This window comes from Xenopus laevis, chromosome 1L, assembly GCF_017654675.1.
Source record: "Xenopus laevis strain J_2021 chromosome 1L, Xenopus_laevis_v10.1, whole genome shotgun sequence".
Classification (NCBI taxonomy): domain Eukaryota; kingdom Metazoa; phylum Chordata; class Amphibia; order Anura; family Pipidae; genus Xenopus; species Xenopus laevis.
The window spans coordinates 54574826-54593765 of NC_054371.1; the positions used below are offsets into that span (position 1 = coordinate 54574826).

At 37.2% G+C, this 18940-nt stretch overlaps 1 protein-coding gene across 4 annotated transcripts in view; it reads left to right on the top strand.

Annotated features, from left to right (window-relative positions):
• LOC121402798 (E3 ubiquitin-protein ligase MARCHF1-like) overlaps window positions 1-17477 on the top strand; it is an 84841-nt gene extending 67364 nt beyond the window's left edge. For all 4 annotated transcript variants that reach the window (XM_041589277.1, XM_041589273.1, XM_041589274.1 and 1 more), the window contains one exon: window positions 17175-17477. In XM_041589277.1, the coding sequence (XP_041445211.1) occupies window positions 17175-17476 (302 nt within the window). In that variant the 3' untranslated portion in view covers window position 17477. The remainder of the gene's footprint in view (window positions 1-17174) is intronic.
• The last annotated feature ends 1463 nt before the right edge of the window (window positions 17478-18940 follow it).

Below are 18940 nucleotides of genomic sequence, written 5' to 3' on the forward strand. Positions count from 1 at the left end.
TTCCCTATATTATAAGCCACCAAGTTTCATGACCATAGCCAAAGTCAAAGGCCTAGAGTCCACAAGAGAACCCGGAGTTCTGGGCCCATTTTTAGAGCAACTGGATATATTTAGTCACAAATAATATAGGTTTTTATACAGGCCTACCATGGAAATATGGATGACTGTGGAGCATTAGGGCATGTGTCCTCTGGGAGATCTCCTGGTCTCCAGACACTGTATATTCAGGTAAAAAGGTAGACACTAGTACCAAAAAGGAGATGGGACATTATAAAGTTTCAGCTGACCAGTAGAGAGATACCTGTTAGTGATCTGAATTGCCTCCAGTGGAAGCCTCTCAGGAAGTAAATCAAACCGGAATCCATTTCTAGCTGAGTGTCCCTTCACTTTAGGTAAATTATCATCTGGGAGGTGACCGTTTATCAATCCTTGTTGAAGCTAAGTGCTGCTCTTTCTAAGCTGTACTAACTATCTTACACCCCTGATGAGTACTATGACCTTATCTGTCACTATCTAATACCTTGTCCATGGGGTCCTTGCTCCTTGACTTCACTTGGGGTTGGTTCTATTAGGGTGCAATTTTCTTTACTGGGGCCTTCAGCTTCCAGGCAGCATTCACTCTAGTAATCAGGCTTGAAAAAGGGCCAGCAGGGCAAAAAATGTCACCTGTATGTTATTTTGAGGGCTGAATAAAATTTTCATTGAGTTTTGCAACAGATAGTGTGCTGCTGGATTTTTGGCTATGTACCCTAGTAACAGGTGGAGTCCAAAGAGGCAGAGCCATGTGCTCATTCCCACTATATTAACCAGGAATAGTAACTAAGTTCCAAAGCAAGTAGGGAAAGTTAACTTTATGTAATAAAGTCCTAGTTTAGAAACATTGTTGTGGTCAATACTAGTCTTTTAATTATTTGACTGCTAGTGGTTCTGGTTTACAAGATAATTCTCTTTACTCTGAGGAATTGCACTAGTAATTTCACTGTTGTGTTATATGTGCAAGTGGCTGTATATGAGTCGTTTTTATTAGGTATGTGCAGTGACTTAATTCAATTTTAAAAATGTGGAGAGATGCTATGTGCTTTGTGCATAGCCTGGTAATCCAAAACAAACCACACCCACAATTATAATCCACACCCATGGTTATAATAGGCCTCGTCCACAAACAATTTCTGATCTTGCCCACTTTAAATATACACCCCTTTTCAGCATTAGCTGAACGAATAAGGCACATGCTGAACATATTTTTTACTTATTGTTTTAATTAATAATATGTACAGTTACTGTTATTTCTGGCACTAAACAAGAATATGATGCTAGTTTCCCTTTAGTTCTTCCTGTCACTTCTGGTCCTAAAGAACATCAAAGGAGCTGATAAAACAAATTACCATTCTGTCGAGAAGCCCGGGATAATGAGCTGCTCAAAGGCTGCTGTTTAGATAAGGGAGAGATTTGATTATTTAAAGGTAGATGGGCAGTTCTGAACAAATTGTCCTGTTTATAAAGGAAAGGGGGGTAATGCCAATGAAAATAGCCCAACTTTCAAATTAGTGTTTTAGAATAACAGAACGGGAAAATATGGATTTTTATTTATGGATTAAAACAATAGGAAGAATGTAATTTCAACACAGACCCATTCGGTTATTTCCATCTACTGAACAGTTTGATGCCCAGTATGCATAGATTTACTAATGTAAACAATGAGAACATTGTGGAACATAATCTTAATGTTGATTTAATGTTAAATCGACCAAAATGACTCCCAAATTACTTACAAAAGAGTGGGGAAGCATATTTATAATGTGTATTTTATTCTGTGTATTTTTTGCTTTTAAATAAATGGAAAGAATAGAATTTCACTGTAGGCTTGGTATTTCAGTAAAATTAGGGGAACTCAAGGGGACAAATACTTTTTCAAGGTTCTGTAGCTATATTTCCAAATAAAGCAGAGGGCTAGCCAGATGCCATATCATCCCACACTCTTTCTTCTTAAAGGAGAACTAAACCCCCCACGGTCAAAAGTCCCCACTAGCCCCCCTTCACTAGCCCCTCTCCCTGCCTCCCCCCTGCTCAGTGTTACCCCAGAATTGTGTCCCCTGTAGGATTAATGACATTCAGAGTCAGCGCAGCGGAGCTCACGGGTGCCATCCTCCGGCACTTCGTTATTCTTCGGGTCTTCTTCCTTCCCTTCAGCAATTCCCGTCAATTCCGGCACATGCACAGTTGTCACGAACGGGAATATTGGTCAAACTGCGCATGTGCAGATATGGAGATCACTTTACGAAGAATACCGAAGCGCCGAAGATAGCACCCGTGAACTCCACTGATTCTGCATTTGCATTCAGTTATCCTACTGGGGACACAATTCTGGGGTAACACTGAGCAGGGGGGAGGCAGAGTGGGGGGCCAGCAGAGGGTGGGGGCAGTGGGGACTTTTGACCGTGGGGGTTTAGTTCTCTTTTAAAACTTACTCAACCTTTCTGAACCTACTGTTCTGTACATCTTTTACCTTTCTGTCCCAAATTTCTTTATGATCTCTGCTGATCTTCTTTATGTCCAATTGTGCTTTGACGTTTACCCTTTTCTTTTTTTCCCTATTTTCCCAGTTTACCTTTTATATTTTGCCTTTTTCTATTCTCTTTATACCTTCTCTTGGAGGAGAGAGAGATAGTAGCTGGTAGACGTGATAAGAAGGTCTAACAAATGGGGGTCATTTATAAACACTAAGCAAATTTGCACCTGGACAGTAGCCCATGGCAACCAATCATTGCTCAGTGATCAACTTGTAGCTGACTGAAAAAAGCCAATCACTGTTTGGTTGCTATGGGTTACTGCCCAGGAGCAAATTTTCCAATTGTTTATAAATGAGCCCAAGGGTGTGTAAAGTAGGGTCCCCATATTGCAAAGCAATATACATTTATTCTTTTAGCTCCTGAATCCTTGGTGACTTTTAGAGGGTTATTTACAAAAATCTGAATTTTTCTGATTTAAATTAAAAAAGTTTGACCAAACTAGAATCCACAATTTGACCCTATTTAATTATTGGAAAAAAAACTACATTTAATCGGTTTGGGTAAAAACCCTTTAAAATCCGGCGAAAACCCTGAATCATACAATTTTTCTGAGTTTTTTCCCCAAATCGCTCGATTTTTTCGGGCTTTTTCCAAAAAAGAAAAAACTTTTTTTTTGCATTTCTACCTGAAAGGTCAGATTTTTGGACTAATTCCAGCAGAAACTACAAAATAGGATAGGGACCTCTGCCGTTGACTTATACACAACCTCAGCAGGTCTGAGACGTGGATTTTCAGATTCTGGCTTTTTACTGCATCAGGCTTTCATAAATCTCATAGCCAGACCGGAGTTTAGTAAATAACCCCCTAAATGTGACACCGGGTCAAGGGGTGTTAATGTTTTCTGAGCTCTTAGAAGATTGTGTTGGTGCATTTAATTATCTCCACAGTAGGCTGCAGCTGTTAACAGCAAACAGGTGGAATGAAATGGGCAAACTGTCTTTCATGACTGTACAGCATACAGCTAACATGGTGGAATCATATTTTGCCAAGTACAAGTACAGGTATGGGACCTGTTATCCAGAATGCTTGGGACCTGGAGTTCTCCAGATAAGGAAAGGCAATTATTGAATACCGCAACACTGGACCTCAGTTAAAAAAACATGCAACTTATATCGTCCCTTAATCATAGGCATAAGGAATAGGGATGTAGCGAACTGCCGATTTGGTGTTCGCGAACGCCGTTCGCGAACACCGGCAAAAAATGCGAACGTTCGCAAACAGTTCACGAACTTCGAACACCCGCTAAAATCGTTCGATTCGAACGATCGAAGGATTTTAATCGTTCGATCAAACGATTTTCATTCGAATCGAACGATCGAAGCATTCGATCAAATGCTTTTCATTCGATCGAATGCTTACAATCGTTCGAACGAATGGAAATCGTTCGATTTTTAGCGGTCGAAGGAATTCGAATGGTCGAATGGTCGAACGATTTGTATTCGAATCGAACGCGAACGCAAAATGCGAACGTCGCGCGACGTTCGCGAACATTCGGCGGACGCGAACGGTCGAAGTTCGCGCGAACAAGTTCGCCGGTGAACAGTTCGCTACATCCCTAATAAGGAACCCTTTACACTCATTTCTGGATAAGGAACCTTTACATAATTTGGATCACCATAATAATGTTTTAAATCTTAATTAAGCCTTTATAGGCTGGTTTTACCTGCAATAATGATTCATTATCTCTTAGTTGGGATTAATTACAAAGTATTATTTTATTATTACTTAGAAAAAGGAAATAATTTTTAATTATTTGAATTATTTGATGGAAACTGAGTCTATGGGAGATCGCCTTCCTGTAATTCTGAGCTTTAAGGATAATGGATCCCATACCTGTACTGAGATTGCATGGAATTTCTTTCACTGTTGTATTGTTTGTTTGTTAAAATGGAGATATAAATATCCATATAGTGCTTTTAGTGGGAAACATTGGATTGTATGACAGTCTTAGGGAAGACAATTTTGAAGATAATTTTGATGTCCTTGTAGGACATAGTTATAATAAACCTTTTACATACATTTATAGATGAGCATTTATATGCATGTAGGGACCCAGAAATTTGGGTTTGTTTACTCAGGCAGTCTATGTAAGTGGGCACATAAGGGTCCTTTCAGCATACTTAGGTAGTTATGTCTCTTTTCCTGGGTCCACAGTAATTAAAGGGTTTGTCCACTAGGTGGCAGCAGTTTAAAGTATAAAGGGGTTTGGCCACATATGCTCAAGGTCTTTCCTGGGACCTTACCTCACTGTGAGATATTACAGGTCCAGGTCTGTGTATGGTAAAGCTAGACAGAGTTATTTAGTAATAGTAAGGTCTTGTCATAGTTGCTCTAGGAGCAATAGAGAGACTCAAGGTATGTAGTGAGCAGTTTCCTCACCAACAAGGAGAAGTAGTGGGGTTAGGACCCTGTGATGAGTACAACACTAGCTCAGGGACTCAGTGGGTGAGGACCATTAATTGGCTCATGTGACCTAACATGTATGGTTTGTTTGTGTGCACAGTGAATCGTAGGATCCCGGGGGGGGCCTTATTTTTTAAAATTGCAATTTTCTATTTATGATTACCCAATGGCACATACTACTAAAATTATATTATGAAAATGGTTTATTTACATGAAGCAGGGTTTTTACATATGCAATATCTTTTTATAGAGACCTACATTGTTTGGGGGGGGGTTTAGTTTTCCTTTAAGAATAGCCATTTAAAACAAACAATGCTCTTATCCAAACCAAACAACTACTGCCATCACCTGTGTAATCCACATCTTGCGGAATTGTACATGATATCACCTAATATTATGAACAGCTGTTACACAGTGCTAACCCAGGGAAATTTATAAGATTATCTGAGGATCAGCTGGGGAGCGTCAGCCAACTCTTAAACCACCTGCGCAGATAAATCCCTAATACATACGTATAATTTGCTTGCTTCTGTCTAAGCAGTAATACTGACATAAGAGTCAGAAAGGTTTAATTGGTATAGCAAGGATAAGAGATGCAATTAAATGTGTTATATGCCCGCAGTTGAGACAGGTTATTCATGAATGGTATTGGAAAAACAAGCAATTTATTTCAGATAAATCGTTTTTTTTACCATTTATCAGAATTATAAATTCATGGTTTTTTAAGAACACTAAGGACAGCTTTGAAACTGACTGAGTGATGGACAATTGTGGATTATGTCCGTAAAATGCAGAATTACAAGTCATAGTTACATTTACTTACTGTTGTACTGACAAGTAGGAAGAATCTAAAAAATATTACAGGTATGGGATTAATATTTTCATGATTTTTTTAGTGGTCTTAAAGGAGAAGAAAGCGCTTCGCAATTTTTTTTACAAGTAGCATCTGTGGATAGTTAATGAGTGCCCCAAGTGAATCACTAATTTAGTCCTTTCTACCTTAAAGGGACAGTAACACAAAAAAATTAAAGGATTTTAAAGTAATTAACATACAATATATGGTAAGCATCCACTGGTAAAAGCTGTGTGTTTGCTTCAGAAATACTACTATAGTTTATATACACAAGCTGCTGTGTAGCCATGGGGGCAGTCACTCAAGCTGTAAAAAAGGAGAAGAGGCACAGGATACACAGCACATAACAGATAAGCCCTGTCCAAAACAATGACATTTTATCTGTTATGTGCTCTGTAACCTGTGCCTTTTTCAAGCAGCCGCCATGGGTACACAGCAGCTTGTTTATATAAACTATAGTCGTTTTTCTAAAGCAAACATGCCTATTTTATCAGTGCAGAGCAACATTACATTATATTTTAATTACTTTGATATACTTGCAGTTTTCAGTGTAATTGTTCCTTTAAGAATCATAACTGAGGCATTTTGATTCCTCTACTTCCTCATTCCTATTTTACCTATTGTGAGACTGGGGACAAAAAGGGCAAATTAATTTGCATAAAAGATAACAGTGACTCTTGAGAATGGTTGATGATTAATGCACATGCGTCTGCTTCATGTCAGGATTTGCTCTGCTTGTCCATGTCGGTGCTGCAAATAAGAGAAGGGGGAGAGGAGCTCTACAGCAGTGCAGGTCTTTGGAATGCAGTTTATACAAGAGTGGACAACAGGCTGGTCAGAAAGGGTCATACGTAGGGTCGCCACCTTTTGGCCCAGTTGGATCCTGGCAGGGGTTGGGGTCATGATGTAATGGGACTATGGGGGTGGGTCGTGATGTCAGGGGCGGGGTTATGATGTGGCAATTGGCCGATCACAGTGGCAATCATAGGGAATGCTGCTTGGTTTTCCTAATTCGGAAAAATGTGCAAGTTTTGACTCGGGTAGCCCGTCAAAAAAACGGGTTGTCTGGGTCAAAACCGGATAGGTGGCAACCCTAGTCACATGCTATAGTCTGTAGCTGGCTTTGTAAGTAATACTTTTAAGTAATACTTAAAAAAACAAAGGGGTTTTCGTTTTAGGGTGTAATACATTTCTATATTATATGAATGCATGATTCCTTGTCAAAACAGTTTATTCTGTCAATGGCTCCTAAAATAAATTAAGCACTGTCTTGCCTAAAAAAGGGCATTCATTCAAGGTATGAGGGATATTATTACATCTGTAAATGTATTGACAGGTCAAATAGGATCAGGAGTAACTTATTTAGACTTATAAATGTTCAGAACATTTATTACCATGTCCACTAAGATTTAAATCAGCAACACACATTATTAATCTATAGCATGCATATAGAATTCATGAGCCATCACACAATACACAGCTTTCACAGCTTCAACATACAGTGACCCTAATAACAGACGTGAGAGAGGCCTAAAACAAATATAGTTTTCATTATCCAAAAAGCTCCAAATTATGGGAAGGCCATCTCCCATAGAGCCCATTTTAAATAAATAATTACATTTTTTAATACTGATTTCCTATTTCTCTGTAAGAATAAAACAGTACCTTGGACTTGATCCCAGCTGAGATATGATTAATGCTTATTGACGACACAACAATCCTATTGGGTTTAATTAACATTTAAATGCTTTTTTAGTAGACATAAAGTATGGAGATTCAAATTATAGTAATTATCTGGAAAACCCCAGGTTCCAAATATTTTGGATAACAGGTCCCATACATTTCCCATGACTGTGAAATATTTACAAAATGCAGTACTTTTTTCTGTTATATAAAAGCAACATGGATTTTATTAATAGTGCTTCTGTTACAAGGACGGAAAAGCAAAGAATAGCTAACTAGCTATAGCTAACTAGCCAATAAGCTAATCACACTGCTTATTTGAATCAAACTAGAATCTCCATTTCAGAGCAAAATCAGTTTTGCATATGTATGGACTATTTTACCATGGCAGCCCTCTGCCCATACAGATATGGGACCTGTTATCCAGAATGCTCAGGATCTGGGGTTTTCCGGATAACGGGTCTTTCTGAAATTTGGATCTTAACATTAAATAAACCCAATAGGCTGGTTTGGCTTCCAATAAGGAAAATTGTATCTAAGTTTGGATCACGTACAAAGTACTGTTTTATAATTACAGGGAAAATGGAAATCATTTTTAACAATTTTAATTATTTGGATAAATGGAGTCTATGGGATATGGCTTTTTCGTAATCCTGATCTTTCTGGATAATGGGTTTCTGCATAACGGATCCCATTTCTGTACTTGCATCATTATTACCCATTTGTTGACATACAAGCGTTGAGTGCTTTGGATGTCACACTGGAGACAGGGAGGCAATTGTCATTGGATAATTTATTGGGGAATTTTTTGAGGCATGCACTGGCCCACCAACAAGATCTTTGCTCTAGGCCCAACATTGTCTTAAAATAACCCTGCATCCCCTGTACTATTCATTAAGTCTTTCCTTGGCAGCCAATTAGTGCCATCCCACTGACTGGTTTGCTCATGACAGGGAGGTTCATTAATGTGTCCTCCCCAAGAATGTCAGTGTGGCGGAAGAGATATATATGGACTTATATCCCTGTATATTTGACTCTCTTCTGTATTACAGTGAAATCAAGGTGCATAGTTCAAAGTGATGCTGACAGCTGAAGGAAGAGCTTTGCTAGATGTATGTGCATTTAATTTGTCAGTGAAATTTGTCCCAAAACTGACAGCACCGTTCATAGAGCTGCCAGGTGATTGAATTACTTGTATAAGATGAAGAAATGGATTGAATATATGAGTCTGACCAGTCAGTAAGGTGGGTTAAACTATGTCGATAAATTAGCGAAGGCTGGAAATGGCTGCAAAAAGTAACTAATGAGCTTGTCACAAAGCTTGCCATACCATTGATCTAAACTGGGACTATATCAGTTCATTTGCAAAAAAGTGACAGTCTGCACCAAACACAAGAAAGGTGACCAATTAACCAATGTCTGTTTTACAGGCATTTCATTCTAAATGTTATGGAAACAGTAGGTGAGCTGCAGACACAGGCATAGTTTGAGTTAATAAAGAAATAGCAAATGAGCAACAAATGTTATCAGTTGTTTGACTGGTGAGAAATGTGTGTCTGAGTTTCCAGTACCATACCCCTAGTAATATCACATAATATATTTGTGTATGTTTTCAATGATACTGGACATGTCAGCAGAGGTAAAATAATCTCCACTGACATAAAATTATGAGTGCAATTGCCAATAGCGAAGTCAGTAACAGCTGACTCCCTTGGGGTATATATGTTGGTGAAGAAGTGATATTTTGTGTTTTGGTTACCGTCTAACTAGAAGAGGGAATTAAAGTCTTAGATACTTGTTCCTAGTGTAGAGTTTGCACAGGTCCAGTTGGGCAGACCCATCCCAACCTGGAACCGCTGACCAGAAACCCAACCGGCACCCACCACCCAATATGTCCCCCTACCTAGACCCACTACCCACCAAGCTTGCAAATAGTTAGCTTACCTGTTCCGACCTGGGACCTGCAAAATCGGATGTGCCGTCACTGCAAACTGGACGTCACTCCAGAGCCTAATCAGACGATTAAGGGGACAAATTGTGTGCTAACCTCAGGGGATGGTGGGAGGGACCAGCCCTGCCCCTTAGCCGGGTAAGGATTAATTATATCTTAGCTGAGATCAAGTACAAGGTACTGTTTTATTATTACAGAGAAAAAGGAAATCCTTTTTAAAAATCTGAATTATTTGATGGGAGATGGCTTTCCCATAATTAATAACTTTCTGGATAATGGGTTTTGGAATAACAGATCCCATAGCTGTAATACAAAATGAACATAACTATAATTGATATAAAGTTACTGGCCAGAATTACATTTGATAATACAATGGCAAATTGCTAAAAAACAATTCATTATTGTTGCCTTGTAATATTATTGTATTGTAATGGCACCAAACAAATCTGCAAGATTTATAGCAGAATACACAGTAGAGCTGGCCTCAATGAGCTCCAAAAACAAGCAAATAAAACAGTGAAATGAGCCGTTCTTCTTGCATAACTAACACCTACTATTGCAAGACAATTTTGTAATTTAGTAAATATGTGAATAGTTTTAACCAACTTTAGATGTTAAAGGAAGATTCGGCCTTTTTCAGCAGGATTCGGATTCGTCTGAATCCTTGTGCCTGGCCGAACCAACTCCGAATCCTAATTTGCATATGTATATTAGGGTCGGGTAGGGAAATCACATGACTTTTTGTCACAAAAGAAGAATTGTTTCTACTTTTTCCTTTCCTGCTCCTAATTTGCATATGCAAATTCGAATTTGCTTCAGTATTCGGCCAAATCTTTCACCAAGCATTTGGGGATTCGGCCCGAATCCCAAATAGTGAATTCGGTGCATCCCTAGTATTTTTTGTAATCCTTACTTACCCATCTGTGCTATTAATGCATTGTAAAAATGTGCAGTGCTGTCTATAGCACTATATAAAGATATATATATATATATATATATATATATATATATATATATATATATATATATATATATATATATATATATATATATATATATATAGTCTTTTAGGCTAATTGGTGCTAAATCGTGAGTTTTTCTCATACAATCCAATTCTGCCCATACTGCTTTAAAGTAACGTCACATCACATTCTCTTGTGATACTCATTTGTGCTGGGGCAATGTAATGTCAAGGCACGTGGGTGAGAGACGCAAGAAATACTCAAGATTGCTGATCCATTAAATGTTATCACTCTAAAATATTGAAGCGGATACATCATCTAGTGTGCACGCACAAGGCCTGTCACTTTCCTTCTGTGTCACCGTATGTACATTCACCGATCACTGCATGTAAACTGTCTATGGGGGATCATGCGGTTAATAGCTAAGTACTAAGTTCTCAAGTCAATTTTGCATTAAAAGCACAATGTTACCTTTGTACTTATACAATTGTAGCTATTCAGTTCAACCAATTATGAGTCAAAAGCATTTAACATCATTTTACATATTCATTTGCAGTTGAATAGAGTGTTTGCTCCAGTTATCTTCATTTATATAGCCCATTATTTTTTACCCTTTCATTTTTAATTGTTGGGTTTATGAAGTAGAAAGTTTCTGGTCCCCCTGATACTCTTCCTCCTTTTTATTGTACTTTTTTATTCTCTTGGTCACACAGCTCTTGCCTCTGTGCACAGCAATACTAACACACTAAGACAAAATCCTGCAACTGTATAAAGCACGTGGAGAGGAGGGTGGGAGTTTGGCCCCCAGAGCAGAAACCCATTTAATTATATAAAAAAATTTTTTTGAAAATAAGTCATTTATATGGGCATCTGGCAGCTCCTGTATAGCTGCACAAATGATTTGTCAGCCAAATAAGCCACTAATCATACATCTTCATATTTAATCTTGCAAATGTGATTGTAGATATTTATCTGTCTTCTTCTTCAAAAAAAAAAAAAGATTCAACATAAATTAAATACCTTGTATTAATTAGCTAGGGCCAAGGGGGATTTACGGCTAAACGGAATAACTCACTGTTCTAGAAAAGGTCATGAATCCCTGCAGAGCATTATGGTCAGCACAGAATTCTGTGACATTTAGAATTTACATTACTTTACTGGTATTAGGAAAAAGAACAGACATATTAAACGTGCCCTGCCAATGTACATCAACCAGGCGGAATCGCATTTTAGTTCATATAACACCTGTACGAATGAGTTACAGGAGGTGTCAACATGGAATTAGAAAGGGACATTACTGTAGGCAGTTGACATAACCCCTAAACTAGGAATGATGCTGCCACATGATTTTGTTCTCCAACAAAATCTATGGGAAAATATATATGACAATATTTATTAAAGGGATTCTGTCATGGGAAAATGTTTTTTTTACAAATGCATCAGTTAATAGTGCTGCTCCAGCAGAAACCTGCACTGAAATCTGTTTTTCAAAACAGAACAAACTACATTTTTTATATTTAATTTTGAAATCTGAAGTGGGGCTAGACATGTTAGTTTCCAAGGTGCCCTCATTTGATTTGTGCTCTGATAAACTTCAGTCACTCTAATGTTACACTCCAAGTTTGAGTGTTATCACCCCCTCCCTTTCCCCCCAAAAGTCCATCAACAGAACAATGGGAATGTAACACATAACAGTTCCCTGAAACAAGTTATCTAACTGGTAGAAATGACAATAGCACTCAGTAAAAAGTTCCACTGTGACTCCCCCAGTTACATTGATTATGAGAAACAATAGCCTGTCTGAAAGCAGTTCTATTGTGATGTGCTGTCAGCCATATTATTTTTCTTAAATGTTTTGACGTTGGCATTTATATTTTACAATATGTAAATTTCCCTTGACTAAGCATAACATATATAAGATGGGATTGTACTAGTCAATGTATAAATGCCATTTTTTTTCTTTCTTTTGAAAATCTATCCATTGTTTAAAGGAGAAGCTACAGGCATTTTATTTCCAATAGATTAGCTACAATAGTGCAAGCTAGAATGCTATATTTGTTCTGTAGAATGTTTTACCATACCTGAGTAAAAAACTCTAGAAGCTCTCTGTTTGTTTAGGATAGTAGCTGCAGTATTAGCTTGGTGTGACATCACTTTGTGCCTGAGTCTCTCCCTGCTCACTTATAGCTCTGGGCTCAGAGAAGGGGGGAGGAGCAAACTGAGCATGCTCACGCCCGGAGCAAGAAGGTTTAGGCTGAAGGAAGGAAGTGTGATACAGAAGCCCATGTGTACACAATAGAAGCAAAGAAATGCAGTGTTTCTTTTGAGAGAGGACTCAGAGCAGCACACTACATACATGTGTTCCCCTAATTCAACTAGATGTGTTAAAAGAACAAAGGGAATGGTTTAGTACTGTTCTTTTAGTTCTCAAATGAACATGGTAGCTTTGCTTTTATGGGATTATTATTTCTTAATTATTTTATAAATTGCTTTTAAAACACAATTAGTGTTCTATGTGTCTAAATGAGTTGTCTCGTTTCAAAGGGGCAGTTTTTCTAGCAACCACAGACTTCAATGAATGGCATTTATTTAACCTGAACTGCCACAATGATAAACTGAGCAGATAACGATCAATAATATTTCATAACAAAACTGTCTAAATTAAGATTCAAAGGGATAAGGAACTATAGATAATGCAGCAATAAGTATTTGCATACAGGGTTGGGATTAATAGAGCTTTTGAAGTCCATGTTGATCCTATTTCTGCAGGACAGCTGAGTGATAAAATCGATAAAATAAGATTTTAATTCTAGGACAGATGAAGTGATTCCTTTAGACTGACAATATATCCTTACACTGGGTTTATTTCTCTCCAAATATTTAGTAAAATATATCAGCAAAAGTTATTATATACATTGACATTTATTTGCCTGCATATTTGTATTTATTCTTATAATTAGGTAGCCTTTTTATTTACTCTGATGAATGTTTACTTCATAATTCTTGTAAAAATAGAATTTTGTATCCTTTTATATAGGCTTGTGTATTAAAACCATAAAATTCTTTTTGATCACTTTGACTTTGGCCAGAACCAATATAAATTGAACCCTGTTTATTTTACAGCGAATTGTGTTGATATGTTGAAAACCTCACAAGAGATACAACCTTTGCATCAACCAGTAAGCAGATTAAGAACTGCCCTGGGTGAAGCAGAAGTATAAAGTTCTATACAAATATTGCCAGATTAAATTTCTACCGATGACTTCCAGGGATAATTTTTTAAAAATTTGAATTATTTAATTACAATGGAGTCATTGGGAGATGGCCTTCACATAATTGCAACTTTCTGAATAACAAGTTTCTGGATAACTTATCCCATACCTGTATATAAATATTATATATAAAGCATTCTCTTCTATTTCCTCTGCTTCTATCTGCTGAAACTACTTGGTTCTGCTGTGTGACCTATATAGGGTGCAAAAATAAAGAGCTGAATTGAGCTATGTATAGAAGGACCAGTGGGTATATTTTTAAATGTTGTTTCATTTCCACCTATCATATATTTGACACTCCAGGTGCATTTATTCAAATGTGGCCGTTGCTCCACTGCCTAATCATTTAAAACATAAACAGGTGAATGTTATAAAAGTCGGTAACGGAAAAACTATTCGCAATGCGAAAAGTTATGCCTTTGCAAAAAAAAAAATTTGCTTTGCGTGAATTTAATATAGCATTTGCGAACCCGGAAACTGTTTAGCGACCACTTCCAACAGTGGAAGACCGTTTGCGAATTTTATAGTAAAATATATAGTTATATATAAATGTAATAAAACTTCTTATTGAAAAAGTCGTTATTATGACACCTTCAAGCACTTAAAATTCGCAATGCCAAATTAAAATTCACAATGCAATAACAGTTTAAGGAACAATATTACATTGCGAGACATGGATTTTTATTCTTATTGGTGCAGATTGTTTTTCTCTTTGCGACTTTAATTACATTCCCCCCAAAGTCTGAAATAAAGTTTCACATAAATTACAGAGGCTTTTATAACATTCACCGGCAGACGTTTCTGAGCCATGGCACTTTTTTGGAATGATCATTCATTTTACTACTGTATATCCACTACTGACTGGTGCAGACTTCCTCTCTTGTGCTTCAAACCAAGCAGTGGTGGTAAAGCATATAGTGAGGGGAAAAGGGTCAAGAAAAAACAAAGGTACAAGGCTGAATCCTTACACAAACACAGGGTTCTATAGATGATACACACTAAGGCATATGAAAGAAAAGTAAAAATGGAGCAGTTTTAAAACTCAAATAAACAAAATAATTCTGTAGCAGATCTACCAAACAAGAAGTGCTAGATTAGTATCTACATCACTGGACTTTATTTATGGAGGCCTGGGTTCAATTCCTAATGACCGTTCCTAAGGAAAGTTCTTTTGCCTAAGGAACTAGACTAAAACTATAAATTCTGTGAGCAAGGGCTCATAATACCTGTATAAGGTTATATAAAATTGCAACTCATTGCAGATATGCCCTTATGTTTGATATCTGAGACTCTCTGATGGCCACCTCTTGTGAGAAACACTTTTTTTTGCAAGATTCAATACTGATTGATAAAATAAAATTTTGCTTGTAATCCCTCTTGTGCATAACACTATAACAAAGATCATGGAAAGAAAGATTTTTCCATTTTCGATGATTTCTCTAAAGCACAAGACATTTCCTACAACTCTATTATCGTTACTAGTGCATTTTAAATTGTGCTTGACATTGGAGCAGTCCTATTGCAGGGACAACATTTCTCCTGAGATAGTTTGTTTTATATGCTCTGAATATATCAGTCATCCGCAGAGCATTTATGTGTTATTTCAGTTAATTCAGCAGATTAAAATACCAGTGCCACATGGGATCGGGACTTTTTTTCCTGCTGTGTTAGAGAAGCAAAATAATTTATAACATGACTTTCTTTTTTTATTATTCACCTTAGTTGAATTATCCTTGCTTGGCCTTCAAAAAAGCCTTAATTTAAAATCTTTGCATACATCTATATACAGTATAACAATATAATAAACCTTTTTTTCTGACAGCTTCAGTCCTATAGTAGTTAAAATTCAGGTAAAGTAAAAACAAAAAGAAAAGAAACAATTTTTTTGTCAGCCCCCCCAATAGTTTTGGTTAATATCACTTTAATATCCACTGTCCAGTGAAACATTCATTTGTATATATGCAACATAGTCCTTTCTTGCAAATGTATGCAGCCACAGACTAAAGCTAGGCATGAATTTTAAGGCCTGCTTGTTTGGCAAGGTCATCTAACAATCAGCTCTTGGCCATCAACATGCTGGGATGATTTGGGATGATCCAATTGTTTAGCCACCTGTGCCAATTATTAGTTCATAATGGGGGCCTATAGGGCAACCCATCAGAAGAGGACCTCATCAACACTGATCTAAGACCTATGGGAATTTTAAACTTGCCAGAAAAATATCTGAACTTGCAGCCATAAATCTATCAGGCAGGTTGTTGTAAAGCTGCTATAGATGCAAAGATCTGATTTTTTTTAATCCTCGAACGATCGGACTTCCCTATCTCCCAACCTGCCACTAACATTTTAGATCAAATAAAGTACTAAAAGAACAGCTCAGCCAATGTTCTGCCCCTGACAGCAATCGTACAAAAGATTTGTCCAACAAAGCTGGTGACAGTCTCCCACTGAAAATTGTCCGATTGCATCTTTGCGTCTATGGCTAGCTTAAGGGTACCATTCATAGATCAATAAGCTGATGATTAGACTCAGATACTGAGTCTGCAACTTTTATGGCCAGTTTAAATCAGAACTGCAGGTCATGGCACCAAATGAAAGCCAATTGCTTTAGATATTCTAATATTTAAAGGTTTTCCTTCAGTGCTGGGTTGGGGTTACACAATTCCTTGTAAGAAATCCAAACGTTGGCAGCTTTATATTAGTTCCTTATTTAAAGTATAAATGGCATAGCTGTTTACCCATGTTACCCTTTTTTTCCTGTACCGTTAGCATCTATCTTTAGTTTTTAAAAGCATTATTAAAATTACCAATGCACAAATAATCCCCCAGTACAGTATAATGTGCCCCTGCTAACAAAACAGCCACAACAAAGGGAGATGGAAGGGGAGGGTTGTATACTAGTATTCTAATAATCTATCTCTCAAAGACCAAACATGGAGTAGCTTCAGTCTCCCTGTATGCCCTATTTAGTGCAAAAAATAACAAATAACAGCGATTTTTTTTTTGTTTTGTGTGTTAGATGTTGAGTTTTTTTTTTGCTATGATAGCTTCCTGAAGGCATTTTCTGCTATGATTCTCCAGCTGATCAACCAGTTGTCCAGTTGTCAACTTCTTCCATACATAGAACAGCTTGGTGCATTAAGCGTTCAGTTTCATTACAGTGATCATAGAGTCACTTGTGTTTCCAGTATTCTGCCTTTTTTAATGAGAATGTTCATGTGGCAGATGTCATAGATGCATTCCTATGTTTTTATATATAAATTCAATGGTATTGGGAAAGGTCCAGAATTACTGTTTCCCTTATATTTGAGAGAAAATGTGTCATCTTATGAAAAAAAGTTGAGAATTGTAATTGTTGATCTAAAAACAGGCTGGCCAGCAGTGTAAGACCGAATGAACGTGACACATGAACATGGACAGTTGTTTTGCACCCTTTCTTTAGTACTTTATTGTGATTCTGATATATATTTTCTTTTCTAGGTGTCCTTGAATGGCCTTTCTGGACAAAGTTAATGGTTGTGGCTATTGGATTTACGGGAGGCTTGATCTTTATGTATGTTCAGTGCAAAGTCTACATTCAGTTGTGGAGAAGACTTAAAGCTTACAACAGGGTTATTTTCGTCCAGAACTGCCCTAACAAATCGAAAAAGTTAGAAGACAGAGACTATACAAGCAACCAGAACTCAAACCTTAAGGAGTCTGTAGCTGTTCCTGTTTTACAGACATCAACAATCATGCAGTCATGCTCCGCTGCAGATGCACCTGAAAGTATGGCTGTGTGACGAGTAGAGTATTATGGTAAATTTCACATAAAAAATAGGTGCACAAAAGCTGCATCTTAATTTGTTTTGCTTCCCAGCTGACATGCTACACAAATGTGTTAATAGATGCAAATTTATTTCAACACTCCACATAAGAGAGCACTGAAAGGGGGTTTGAGCTTGTAATTAATGTTATTCAGTGTTCTTAGGAAAGAATAAGAGCTCTTAGTTTGGATATCACAGGTATCAAAATAAACCAAATTATGTTGTGTGTTGTTATGTTAAAAAGGTCAATTTTGCAACTGTTGTATTAGTCAGCATGTTACTGAACAAAGCAACAATACTGAAAAGGTAAAAATGTACAATGTACAAAAGTACAGATATTATACATGTAATATCCAAAGAAAAGTCTAAAACTAAATAAAGTAAAGACTGCTTGATATCAAAGGCCAATGACAATTACAAGAGCAGTATTTATAGCTGATGTGACCAGCATTTGAACTAGAAGTTAATGAGCCCCACAGCAAATGGCCCCAAAACTTTAGTTTATCCCATAGTCTGACCCGTTCTCATTGCTCTTGCCCAGCAGCCAGAGCACTAATGTCACTTCTGGTTGTGACTTAAAAAGATGAAGAATTGAATCTGTTGTTGAAATACAATGCCTAGCTGGGATGAATATAAAGGAGAGGATAATTAATGGATGATTTCCATTACAGAACAAGAAAAATTCTGGAGGATCAGACATGGAGGCACATGATCAGCTTTTTACTGAACCAATGAAATGGCCCACAAATCAGTACATTTCTTATAAGTCTTTTATAATTAGAGATCTAGGAGGGACATTCTAGTGCAATTTAAAGTACAGTATGTGTTATTTTGTTCTTGAAAAAGATGAATGAAAAATGTTTTGCACAGTCTTTTCACAATTTTGAATAAATGAAAAAGTTCTACCAAGCACCAAATACAGCATTTTAGCTCCTGGTACTTTTTTCAATTAAACATTGAGTGGGAACCCCAGCTGACAAGAGAAGGATGCTTAGTTTGCTAGTCCTCCTTTCCTCAGCTAAAGCATGCTGCAGCAATAGCCTCATACTGAAGTATTAAGTTATAATAAGAAAGTGCTGTTTAGCCATACTATGACCATCAGTCGCAATATATCAATTTGCAGATCTCAATTTGTTCAAAGTTAGCTAAAACCACAGTAGGCTTAATGTTATGGGCTTCTGCACCTAGGCAAACTTTGTGCCTTGTATTACATATTTTACATAAAGGTATAAAAGTGTCTCATATTAGAGAAAGCAAGCCAATGCCTGCACATCATAGGTACCTTTCTCACATATGAGGAGTATATTAAATATTTATAGGAGAATACAATAGTGAAATACTGTTTAAAGGGCACCTGTTGGGTAAAAATGTTATCCCCAACCAAAGGTGCAGGCTAATAGAGCCCACATTCCAGTTGGGGGTGACGTAATTTCTTTTTTT